Source organism: Vanessa atalanta, chromosome 28 (assembly GCF_905147765.1).
Source record: "Vanessa atalanta chromosome 28, ilVanAtal1.2, whole genome shotgun sequence".
Classification (NCBI taxonomy): domain Eukaryota; kingdom Metazoa; phylum Arthropoda; class Insecta; order Lepidoptera; family Nymphalidae; genus Vanessa; species Vanessa atalanta.
Window position 1 is genome coordinate 1541721 of NC_061898.1, and position 13426 is coordinate 1555146.

The 13426-nt window shown below is 36.4% G+C and overlaps 1 protein-coding gene across 1 annotated transcript in view; it reads right to left on the bottom strand.

Annotated features, from left to right (window-relative positions):
• Nucleotides 1-13426, bottom strand: part of LOC125074598 (charged multivesicular body protein 7) — a 47181-nt gene that overhangs the window by 32238 nt on the left and 1517 nt on the right. Inside the window, exons 3-11 of the mRNA XM_047685953.1 lie at nucleotides 12987-13158; nucleotides 11887-12053; nucleotides 10554-10690; nucleotides 8643-8730; nucleotides 8193-8355; nucleotides 7228-7392; nucleotides 5574-5780; nucleotides 4952-5090; nucleotides 4712-4853 (exon numbers count right to left, since the gene is read on the bottom strand). Of these exons, the coding sequence (XP_047541909.1) occupies nucleotides 4712-4853; nucleotides 4952-5090; nucleotides 5574-5780; nucleotides 7228-7392; nucleotides 8193-8355; nucleotides 8643-8730; nucleotides 10554-10690; nucleotides 11887-12053; nucleotides 12987-13158 (1380 nt within the window). The remainder of the gene's footprint in view (nucleotides 1-4711; nucleotides 4854-4951; nucleotides 5091-5573; nucleotides 5781-7227; nucleotides 7393-8192; nucleotides 8356-8642; nucleotides 8731-10553; nucleotides 10691-11886; nucleotides 12054-12986; nucleotides 13159-13426) is intronic.

Sequence of the window (13426 nt, forward strand, 5' to 3'; positions counted from 1 at the left end):
ATTCACAACGTACACGTACGAGTCTTGGTGCTTGAAAGGGATTATCAAAAAACAAACGAGTTCGATAATGGTAGACGCGTATGTTTTTAAAATTGGAACGCATCTTAAATTTTCAAAGTGATAACTTCTTATGGGGGGGTAAACCGCTTCGTTACGTAACGCGTTACGGCGCCAGTCTGGCTTCCCTTTCTCTTACGGTAGGCAGGCTTCGGACTTACGTTTTTTTTTAAGTTATAACTTCTGTCGGGCGATCCGAGAGGTGCTAATAATTTATTTTTTATTACGGCGTGGCGTTGCTCTTGTCGTAGCTGTAGTCCTGTCGCCATTTTTAAAAGCGTTTTAATATTTGTAACTATTATAATAAGGCTCAAATATTTTTGATACTTTTTTTTAACGGAAAGCCTACTATGAACAACCGTTACTTTTGTTTATTAGAATAGACACAACAAACGTGTATAGGTCGTTACATATAACATACGCCTTTTGGATAATATTGTCGGTCTTAGTAGTGTTGTCGCCTAACAGTCGCCAGATTTATCGATGTATACAACAAACCAGAAAATATATTTAAAAAATCTTGAAAGTGTTTTAAAAGACTCGAATTTGTACCGCGTTGTACACGAGACGACTTAACAGACGAATTAAGCTAGTTAAAGATCAGCGATTTTAGTCCGGATTTAAATCACAATAATTTATTACGATATTATATCTAATCTCGGCTCCCAGTAAATATATATTACAAATCATTCAAATATTAGTCCGGGAGCTGACGAGAACTTCCGTATATGATTTGTTGTTTCATATCGATTGAAATTAAATATCGGAACGAATTGATTTTGTCACACGGTTAATATGTTACCTGTACTGTATTTAAATATATTATTATGTATCTAGACACACATTTATTACAAATGATCACATATTATTAACAATATAGTAACAATAAAGCTTGTCAGTATTTATCGTTGATGTAAAAATTAAATTAACGATAAAGTACATACATAAGAATCACAGTACGAACACGAAACGACACAATCTTAAACATTAATTCATATAAAAAAAAAAAAACACGAAATGAAATCATCGAAGAGAATCTCATCAGGCGCTCAAATGTTTCACCGAAACGTCCGTGGATTGATCGCTTTACAAGCAACGTTTGATAAACCATTCAGTTGACAAAGTATCAAACGTAACACGTCGCTGTATAAAAGACCCTTTGCCGAACACTCGTCTCGCAAACGCTTCCCATCGCTAACGTGCTGAATGATGTCTATACGATCTAACACAACCAATATTGATATTAAACCAATTTTTCGTCAAAGGATATTATAAGATATGAAGTCTGCTAATTATTAAAATCAAATATGATTCACAATGTTTCCAAGTCATTATAGAACCTCAGGACCGCATTATTAACACAATTCGTAATTATTGTTTTATAAAAAAAAACATACATCAATTAAACTAATATTAAACGATTCTTACATATCCAAACGCAAGACATAAAACTCCTTTACGGGTTTAAGTATTACGCGAGCACATTTAGTAGTGGGGGGGGGAGTCAACCTCTTATTTGTATTTTACGACTACTTTTACTGATAATAAATATACTACAGAATGTGTTACAAAGTTCACAGTTTTTCAGCCATCAGACAATACAAACCGCTACGTCCCTGCGTTTTAAATCTGTAATATCTTCGAAAATATTCATTTAAATTAAACGCCGTAAAGAGCCGTATTGATATACATTCAATTCCGGTAACGCCATCTAGCGGTGAGTTACAACAAAGTGTATTGCATGAATATCTTCTCAATGGAAATCTATAGCGTGTCAAATCGTAGCGTTCATGGTAATTGCACACGGCAGTGAGGTCCTAAGACGTACCAACAACATTTTATAAAAGACTACCTGAAGCTGCGGCTTTTTATAAAACTACCTAGCATTAGCATTAGCAGCCCGTAAATGTCCCACAGCTGGGATAAAGGCCTCCTCTCCTTTGAGGAGAAGGTTTGGAGCATATTCCACCACGCTGCTCCAATGCGGGTTGGCGGAATACACATGTGGCAGAATTTCGTTGAAATTAGACACATGCAGGTTTCCTCACGAGGTTTTCCTTCACCGCCGAGCGCGAGATGAATTATAAACACAAATTAAGCACATGAAATTTCAGTGGTGCCTGCCTGGGTTGGAACCCGAAATCATCGGTTAAGATGCACGCGTTCTAGCCACTGGGCCATCTCGACTCACAAAACTACCTATACAACACAAACCGGTGGTAGATTTTCGACAACGAATAAGCATGTGTAACAGTTCTATATTGAATAAAGATTTTTAACTTTGACGGCACCTCCTTTTTTACCCCCTTTGTGGTGAATCAAAAAGTGAATTATCCTTCCCGTGGATTCAAACTATCTTTTCCATATTTCATCTAAATCGGTTCAGCGTTTTAAACGTGGAGATGTAACAGACAAAGTTATAGTCGCCTTTAAAATATTAGTATTGATAGCTTCGAAGGGGAGGGAGGGTGGGGGAGGGTAATTGTAGCTTGTATTGTAACATTTAATATCCAATAATTTTATGAATGACAACTGAACATTACAGCGCGTAACTTGTAATGATACAATTTGTAAGATTACATGAAAGAGACAACTAATTCTGACTGCGAACGAATGCTCAAAATCGAATCTTAAATTGTTACATTTCAGGCGAGTGCTCCCAGTGTGGGGCCGCCTTTAGGTGGATGGATATTGCTATTAAGGAAATAAGACCGCCTACTAACACAGACAACATATTTTTCTTCCATCTATGGCACAAACAACACAATATTGTTATTCATAATTTTGCAGACATACCCAAAAAAAATCCTAATACAGTAAATTCTGCAAGTGTCTTATGTTAGACGACCAGATAGTTTGATGTGCTTGTTCATCTTTCGTTCGGAAATGTTATCCAGGGCCGGATTTAAGCAATAGTCACTTACCCTGAGGCCAGCGATTTCTCTAGGCACAAAATCTTACTACCTTGGCTCAAATGACAAAATGACAATTGATGCAAAAAAAAAACGTCCAGCGTGAAATGTCATTTAGATAGCGAGGTTCACTGCGGGGCCTGGTTGAATGTAATTGTTCTTTAATCAACATAAACCGCGATGGACTTGAAGTGATCGTTCGATATCGCGGTGAGGTAATCTCCTTCAAACATGGACTAAGGCCGGCGCTGCCTGAGGCTCTCTTAAGAAAAAGCTTTGATATTATATAAAAAAAAAAAAAACATTCGTTGTATTAAAGATAATAAACCGTTCACTTTGACAAAGTATTACATATTTTATGTTAATTCTTGTAACTAATTTAGTATCTGTTAAAAACCTCTGTATATTTTTGGGAGACTAAAATCAATCTTACGTAACACTTAGACGCGTTTACCAAATTTTTTTCTTTTTTTTAATTTTCGTCACTATATAACAAGGCCTTTGCCTATTTCATTACGCGCATACCTAATTTATTCATTACAATATTATTATTATTTTTTATTATTTCTCATCTAAAGTGTTAACGACGAAACTAGATTTTTTTTTAAGATTTTCGAATCATTTTCATATCTATCTATTAGTTACATAAGAATTCGATTATCTATCTATTTATTTACATTATTTACAGGACATCCATATTCCTTCCTATTTTACAGCCATTTTGATATATTTGACAGAAAAAAATATATATATAAAGACAAGGACATTGAATGTTAGTCTTAGATTTTCGCGATTATTACACATTGAAATAAAACTAGTTTTAACGGATTTAATCGCGTATATTATTTATAACGTGACCACGAACACTGCAAAGTGCTCGAAACGTCGGGATGTTAAAATAATTAATATACGCGATTAAATCCGTTAAAAACTAGTTTTATTTCAAGGACATTGAATCTTTAAACTAATCCCAGACAAATTACAACATCCTTAAAAACATCTTCAAAAATCACCTCACCCAAGAGATGAACAGGGATGGGGGGTTTAGTACAAAAAAAATATACTTTTAAAACAGCATTTCCAAACTAACTTAACAAATTCGTACAGCTAGCCTCAAAATTAAACCGTACCGTCAGCATAGCAAACATTCATAAAACAACTTTTTTTTTTTTTTTAAATATTATTATCACTAACTAAGCCGACATGGTTCGGTGGAAGACATGAAAGTTTACTTAATAGACTCAGTGTCGAATCCGGATAAACCTCTCATTATTTCTAATAAAGGCTTACGATTATTATTACAAATTTTAAAGTAATATCGAAAAACTGTTTAAGTTTTTATAAAACAAAAACAAAAGAACAAAAGCTAAACAACATTTGACATCGAATTAATTATAATCATTGGTCGTGAACTTGATTAATTTATGGTATTCATTATGGATTTGCGAAAAAAATAGCGTTTTGAACATCGACGAAATTGTTGACGGAACTTTGGAAGTAACATTTAAGTGGATATAAGTAGTTAAGTGTAATAGTGTTGTATTATAAATAAAGATGTATTAATCAGGAACTGAGCTATTAACAAATCGCGTGGAATACGTAAATCTAAGGTTTGATATAATAATATTCATTCCTCTTCGAAAAAACATATTGTTGAGGCTAACCGTACATCTTTAACAAAACTAAACTAGATTGTTATCATTATAATAAAATTAACAGTTAAATTATATTCACTAACCAACCTATAAATTAAAACCTCTTAAATTTTTGAGTCGCCTCTCCAAATCCTCGACGCTGTCGTCCTTGGGCCAGGGGTCTGGCTTCTTTCTCTCACCACCGGGAGCCATTTGGAAGTTACCACCGGTTTTACCAGGACTCTCCGAACTGTAATTAAAAAAAATACATATATAAGTGTCTTTATACAATTTTTTATGGCTTTTTAGCTACCATTAAGAGGTGATGATGGTGAGAGGGAAGTATACCTGCTGTATGCAGTGCTGGCGGCCAACTCGTCCCTACTGCTGTAGAGCCACACACCAGCCCCCTCGGTGTGGTCCTGCACCTGGAACTGAGCGCCGTAGTGCCGCGGGGGTGTCGTGAAGTCCACGTTGAGGGGTTGACCTGGGATATTATGTGTATATTAATATAAGTCTCCTGACCAAATTTCAACTATGGTGGACAATCTATAGGACGAATTTATCAAAGGATATCAGTCTGCCATGACGGGAGATTTCAGATTCCAACTAAAAGATTGCAATTAAATAATAAAAAGTTCAAAAAATCAATGTGGGCTGAAATTAGTCAGGGTGAGGACATAGCTGTTTCAAACGTAATAATAATACTACTAACTATTAGCACTATGTATATAAAAATAATAAATACTGTACCGACATATATATACACAAATATATAGAGATTATACGCTAAGCCAGACAGACACGCACACAAAACAAGGTCAAAGAATTAGAGACAGGGGGGAGTGAGAGAGGGGGGGCAAGAGAGATAGGAAGAGAAAGGGAGTTTTAGAGACAACGATAATTTTAAAGAAGGAAAGCCAGAAAGATAGGCACAGATAGTCACATTTGTTGAATTTGCAATGTTCACCTGGATGTATCCTGTCGTCTTGGCGCAACTCCACATACTCCTTGGCCAAGTTCGCCAAGTTGATGTCTAAGCTGGTGTCCGAGTCGCTCTCCTTGTTGTTGTTCGGCCACACGTCGGACGTGAGACACTCTTTCGACGGCGGATACCACTCCTGAGACGGCTTTTCCTTCTTGGTCTCCCGTTTCGGAGAATTCGGGACCGGGTCGGCTACCAAATAAAAAAAAGCAATTACACATAAATCCCACTGCTGGGCCAACGTCTCCTATCCCTGAATGGCTTATTTAACCACTGCCAAATATTTAAATTTTAGGTCACACAACTAAGTCACGCTTGATGTCCAACGATAACATTGTAACTAAGCCTGCATTTCTTCTAGAGGCGACCCACTTTAGGGAAAGTACGCTTCCCACTATAAATAAGTACTGGTTACAACGTCTATTGACGCTCACTGTCCTAGAAAGTATCAACCTCATTAAGTAGGTACATTAAGCAGGTTAACCTCTGATTAATAGTTTTTTTTCTTTGAGCAGAGAACCTTTAATTCCCCATTAAAGCCCCTCTTGACCACATTATATATCTGTTGAATATTCGACAACATCACATACAATACTCTGATCCCAATGTAAGTAGCTAGAGCACTTGTGTTATGGGAAATCAGAAGTAACGACGGCGACGACCACAAACACCCAGACTTGGGTCTGGGTGTTTGTGGTCGACGACATAGAAAACTAATGATTTTTTTCTACATCGACTCGGCCGGGAATCGAACCCGGGACCTCGGAGTGGCGGTACCCATGAAAACCGGTGTACACACTCGAACCACGGATGTCGTCAACTAATACTAATATTATAAATGATGAAAAATCTTTGTATTCATGACGAATTTGATGACATTCGGTATAAAGCAAGCTTTAACCCCAAGGAAGGACATACAACGCAAGCACAGCGTCACAACTGTTACTAAGATATATATATATTAAGTATGTAAACAAAGTGCGTGACACTTCATTTAGTTTGTATAGTCTGTATTTATTTATCTTAGACGTATATTTTATCTGTGACTTTGTCCTGTTCTATGGAGCTGTCTGTCATTATTGAACGATTTTTAAAGCATATTAAATAATATAATTTATAATTACAGGTGAAACAATTGCTTCAAATTTTGTTTCTCTTATCAGGTAATATTCGTGACTGCATTAGCATTATTACATTAGCAGCCCGTAAATGTCCCACTGCTGGGATAAAGGCCTCCTCTCCCTTTGAGGAGAAGGTTTGGAGCATATTCCACCACGCTGCTCCAATGCGGGTTGGCGGAATACACATGTGGCAGAATTTCTTTGAAATTAGACACATGCAGGTTTCCTCACGATGTTTTCCTTCACCGCCGAGCACGAGATGAATTATAAACACAAATTAAGCACATGAAATTTCAGTGGTGCCTGCCTGGGTTTGAACCCGAAATCATCGGTTAAGATGCACGCGTTCTAACGACTGGGCCATCTCGGCTCTATTCGTGACTAATTAATTTTAAATTATATTTTGTAAAATTGAAAATTATTGTTTGTAATAAATATTTCTCTCTTCAGAGTAACTCAACTTGGCTGTGATATTACTGTACTGTATAATTGGAATGCTTATTGATAAAGCCATGTACCTTCAGCCACAGCCACCGCCACCTTTCCAGGGCTGGCGTCCTCGAGACCCAGACTGTTCAGCTCGGCCAGCATCTGTTCCTCGCCATCGAAGACGAACTCCCGCTCTAATGGCTTCTTGGTACCTCTCGGTAGTTTATCCGCAGGTGGGGATGGCAGCTTCGTTGCTTATAACGAAAAAAGTATAATTTATTAAAGATGTACTTTTTTTTCTCTACAAACGAAGAGTAACGAAGGTAGGGATTTATTCGAGGTCATCTGAGTAAGTACCACCCACTCATCAGATATTCTACCACCAAACTAAACAATACTGAGTACTGCTGGTACTCAGTACTGTTGTGTTTCGGTTTGAAGGGCGATCCAGTGTAACCACAGAGACGATGGATAACATCTTAGTTCTAAAGGCTGGTGGCGCATTGGCGATGTAAGGAATGTTTAATATTTCTTACACCGGCAGTTTCTATGGGTGGTGGTAACCACTAACCATCAGGTCACCCATTGAGTCGCCCATTTAGCTATAACATAAAAAAAAAGAAAAAAAATTGACATTCATGTGTTTTTCTCAAGGCCATCTAGACGAAGCCAATTACAAATGAATCTATATTCATCCGATTCAAATGTCTTCGCAATCAAGCGAACAGCAATTCCCACACGTCTGATGCAAGTTCAGACACCAATGGTCAGTACCAACGGTCCTACATCTTGTCCGAGGGACACAAGTGTAACCAGATTACTGCCAAACTTCGGGCTGCTATTTGAGAGTTTCTTGACATAATTAGAATCAAAATACACTTTATTCAAGTAGGCTCATAAAAGGACTTTGAATCATTATATTAAATTGTATTAAATACAAAGCTCCCACGGTTCAGAAAGTACATTCTACCGAGAAGAACCGTCAAGAAACTCAATAGCAGTAGTGCTTGGCTGTAAGCAGTCAGAATGGCATCAACAGTATAATGTAACTTACAAATATTCCTCCCATCTTTATCCCTGTCCTCCTTCCCTGGAGTACCCCCAGTGTTACCGGATCCAGATAACAGATCATTCAGCTCTTGTTCCAGTTCGGCTGTGTCTAGGTCGTCTATGTTACCACTTAGAGCTTTCTCCACCTCATTGTAACTCTCCATAACCTGGAAAGAGGAAAAAAGCAATTATTTTTAAAACCAGCAGAAAAGGTACCCTCAACCGAACCCCACTATCCCCTACTTTTTAGTGAATGTGAAGTTTCAAAGTTGAATTTAAGTGCAATGCTATGTAAAGTTTATAATACTGTTTATATTAATGTACAAAACCGTAAGGTAAGGTTGTTCGTTCAGGTGCAATCATACCACACAGCGGGGGAAAGAGATAACTATATTTTACCCGAGCGACGTCAGGTTTTCATCTAGTTTTAAATAATGTCGGAACGATATCTGACCTCTTTTAGATCATCCATCGTGTCGTGGACAGCATCCTCGTCCATTCCTTCGTCTTTCATTGTCTTTTTCATAGCCTGGGCACTCGTTCTGGAACAAAATGTATAACGTCAAGCACTGTAGATATCACTATCTCATTGTAAGACTCACTAGTCCATGAAAAATAAGAGATATATTTTTGTAATACTTCTAGGCAGACTAGTAAGAAATATAGAACATTCCTTAGATCGTTAAAGCGCCATTTCTTGATAACTAAGATGTCCCTTGTGCTCGCTAGTTAGAATAGTGGATTTATCTTTCAAACACAATAATAGTAAGTATTACAGATGGGCGTCGAATATCAGATGAGTGGGTACATCCAGACGGGCTTGCACAAAAACCCTACCAAAAAAAATCACAAATATTTTTGTATGAGCCGAGATGGCCCAGTGGTTAGAACGCGTCCATCTTAACCGATGACTTCGATTTGAGTTTATAATTCATTTCGTACTCGGCGATGATGGAAAACATCGTGAGGAAACCTGCAAGTGTCTAATTTCAACGAAACTCTGCCACATGTGTATTCCACCAACCCGCATTGGAGCAGCGTGGTGGAATATGCTACCTAACCAAACCTCCTCCTCAAAGGGAGAGGAGACCTTAGCCCAGCAGTGGAAAATTAGCAGGCTGCTGATGTAAATGTAATGTAAAAAAATCGTCTTTGTATAAAAGCATTTTAATATGTCTATATTAAAATGCATGGATTCAATGTAGATAACATGTGAAGATTAATCTTAAAACACAATTATAACAAACCGAAAATACACCTTATTATTAAGACGATAGGACATACATTTGTCAAGCAATTAAATCAAGTACTACTTGCAACCTTCCCCAGTTTTCTACGAGTAAGTTAGTTAGTTAGAAGTAAGTACTAGTTAGTATATGTTGTTTTGTGTAAGTGCAATTAATTATTACAGACAATGAGAAGTGCCTTTAGCAAGATAATATTAATCTTGTAAAGTTTCTGTTATTCATTTTATATTTATTTATGTATCAAAGTTTGGTCAATTCAATTCAATTCTTAGTTTAATGGCTTTTAGTTGTGCCATAGTGCACAGATTATTTCGCCAATGTCACGTAGGATGGAGAAGACACGAATGAGATTGATCGGTATGGTTGAGATAACAGACTCAATTAAATTTTAAAGCCAAATATAGTAGTAGTAATTTCCTTGAAAAAGTTTTGTCATGTGAGATGACCAAAACGTCATCATATCCTAGAGCCAGAAGACCGACAGTGGCTCTGTGCAACAGATGAGCAATACCTTATCCTCGTGACAGCATCACAGTCAGATTTGCTCATAGCGTTAGGGCTGATTGCAAACACAAGCAGAAGAAAACAATTTTTATCAAAGTTTCATTGAAAGTCAGTTATCCACCCTCCCATTTCAAGGGTAACAATTTCTTTGCATGTTATTTTTTCATTGATGATCTAAAGTATTTATTAAATTATTATTTTTTTTGAGTAATAACTTCTTATGGGAAGGTAAACCGCTTCGTTACGTAACGCGTTACCGCGCCAGTCTGTATTGGTTCAAATTTCAATTTTAATATTAAATAGTTCAACTGATTTTAAAGTAATTTTAAAGTAAATTCTGCCACATGTGTATTCCGCCAACCCGCATTGGAGTAGCGTGGTGGAATATGCTCCAAACCTTCTCCTTAAAGGGAGAGGAGGCCTTTATCCCAGCAGTGGGACATTTACGGGCTGCTAATGCAACTGCTTTTAGTTATTTCGTTACTTCTGTCGGGCGTCCCGAGATACACACTTTTTTAACATTGCAATGCATACTAGACATTTAGCCCATAATGCTAGGTAACGTATGAATGAGAAAAAAGTATAATAACCATAATATAATTGTTTATACTCACCGATATGTGTCAACAACAGTGGTATTAATATCTGTATTCCTCGCTTGTTGTAGGAGTTCTTTGATGTTGTCCAATGCCGATTCACATCTTTCTAGACGCTGTTGGGCTTTTAATTTCCTACGGAGATGATTCCTTGCCTGAAATTAAATATTAAAAAAATAAATATGTATAGCTGTTTTATGGCTTTTTCTAATCAAAATTAAAATATACTATACAAGCACTTTTGAATTGCCATTTAACAAACTATATTAAGTGATGCTACCACTGGTTAGGAATGTAGATTCTACCGATAAAAACTTATTTAAACTAGTTCATGTTAGTTAAATACAATTATATATGTATGTAATATATCCTGCCTGGAAGTCAACAAGTATTAACTCCATGCTTTTTTATCATCTGTACAATCTTGTATCAAATATGCCATATGCCTTCTTTACCAATGTATTTTTTACAAATGATTTGAATTTATGAAACGGCAAAGTTAAAAGTGTCTAAATTTAATTGTATATAAATTATATTAAATACACAATCATCCTTGTTCAGGATTTAAATGGTCATAAAGGCATTTGTTGATTAAGTATTTTAATACAAGAATTCTCATGATTTATTTATTTATTTATCCTTTATTGCACCCAAACTTAAAACTAAAAATTACAGTATTGCTACACAAAGTTGCATGAGGTGCAAAAGGCGGCCTTATCGCTCAGCAGCGATCTCTTCCAGGCAACCTTTGGGCAGAGGATCATGATATTTACATATATGGGAAGGGTACAGTAATTTAAGTCATAATATAATACATACATAATATAATATTACACAATACACAGTTAACAATAAATATATATAATATAAATATATACTATAATAAATATTTACATAAATAAATACATAAAAAAAGGAGATATAACAGAACAAAAAATTAACAATGACAACACGACTGCTTAATGCAACAAGTAAAAGTCCTTAACCATTCTTTTAAAAACGGCTAATGTTTTATGTTGATATTAAATACAAAATAATGTTTTCTATAAAAAAAAAAAAATAACAAAATCACTGACTTTAATAATTTAAATATATACTATGCAATAGATGTGTTATCTACTTGCTGAAATTTATGGAAGAGTTTCATTAATAAAACTAATCAAAGATCTTTAAAAAATTTAATGGGATCAAACTTCTTTCTGACAAAAAAATAATTTTACAATTTTCCATCTACATAGAACGGAGTTATGTCTAAACAAGCTTTGAGACCAAAATGAGAAGCTCCTTCCTCTTAGAAGTCGTTTAAAAACAAATATTCTAATACGAAATTAAAAATATACAATTTACTCACAGCTAATTTGTTGCCGAGCTTCACAGCTGCCCGAGCCTCGCTCTCCGCGGCAGAAACGTCGCGCGACAGTCGCGTCGCGTCGGCCTGCAGTCGCGTCTCAGCTGACATCAGCTTCACCACGGCCGCATCCATCTCCGTCACGGGAGATACCTTTTTATTAGCCTCCGCTAGAAGAAAGAAAACATTAATGATACACGTATTATATATATGAGCCGAGATGGCCCAGTGGCTAGAACGCGTGCATCTTAACCGATGATTTCGGGTTCAAACCCAGGCAGGCACCACTGAAATTTCATGTGCTTAATTTGTGTTTATAATTCATCTCGTGCTCGGCGGTGAAGGAAAACATCGTGAGGAAACCTGCATGTGTCTAATTTCAACGAAATTCAGCCACATGTGTATTCCGCCAACCCGCATTGGAGCAGCGTGGTGGAATATGCTCCAAACCTTCTCCTCAAAGGGAGAGGAGGCCTTTATCCCAGCAGTGGGACATTTACGGGCTGCTAATGCTAATGTATTATATATAAGTGTACTAGCAAAACTCACTGACTGCATATACAATAGTCATGGCAATAGGTTGAAGGTGAGATAAATAATAAAATAAAATTTAAAACCATTTTTAGTCCCGCAAATACGCTGTCAGTCATTTTGATGACGTCATATTGTTAAAAGCAACAGTCGTGTATGCACGACCGGGACTCATTCAACGTCAACGGCTATAAATATTTGGTATTTCTTGGGAAAATAATGAATTACAATCGCTATAGTTGGAGTGCAAAACAAATACTAGCATTAAAACTCCAGAAAAGTTGTTTATCAAAGTGCCAGATGATATTGAAATGACAGTTTTTGCCTATATGACGTCACACCATATCGGCTCCTGTTTTAGGTCACGTGATATACAGACTAAAAATTACGACTTTTAATTTCAATATAATAAATTAATGATGCGCTTCCGTGACTTAATATCAAAATATTTAAGTATAGTCTTAAATATATTTTAATTTTTATGCAATTTCATCATTTATTTTTCACTACCGAAAATACCCTATTGATGTTAAATCAAAAAACAATATTATGTAGATAAATTCAAACCTCACCTAGTTTCACAACATCCCCACTTTTCACAGCCATACCCTGAGACACCAGAAACCCGAGAAGGATTTCAAATACTTCTCTGTTAGAGTGACCGCATGCCCTCATCAATTCTTCAATCGTTCCAATACGTTCTAAGCCGACGGGAAAATTGTTTAAAAGATCCATAGCTTGCTCCTGGAAAAATTAAAATATTTCTATTAATGAATTACTGTGTCCACCATTGGTCAATCTATACTAATATTATAAATGTGAAACTAACTCTGTCTGTCTGTCTGTCAGTCTCTCTTTAACTACCAAACCAATGAACCGAGTTTGACTAAATTTGGTACGAGGCAAACTTGAACTCCAAGGAAGGGCATAGGCTACTTTTCATGCCTAACACGCGACAACCAACCCCTAAAACGCGAGCGAAGCCACGGGCGACATGTAGTTTTTTTATAAT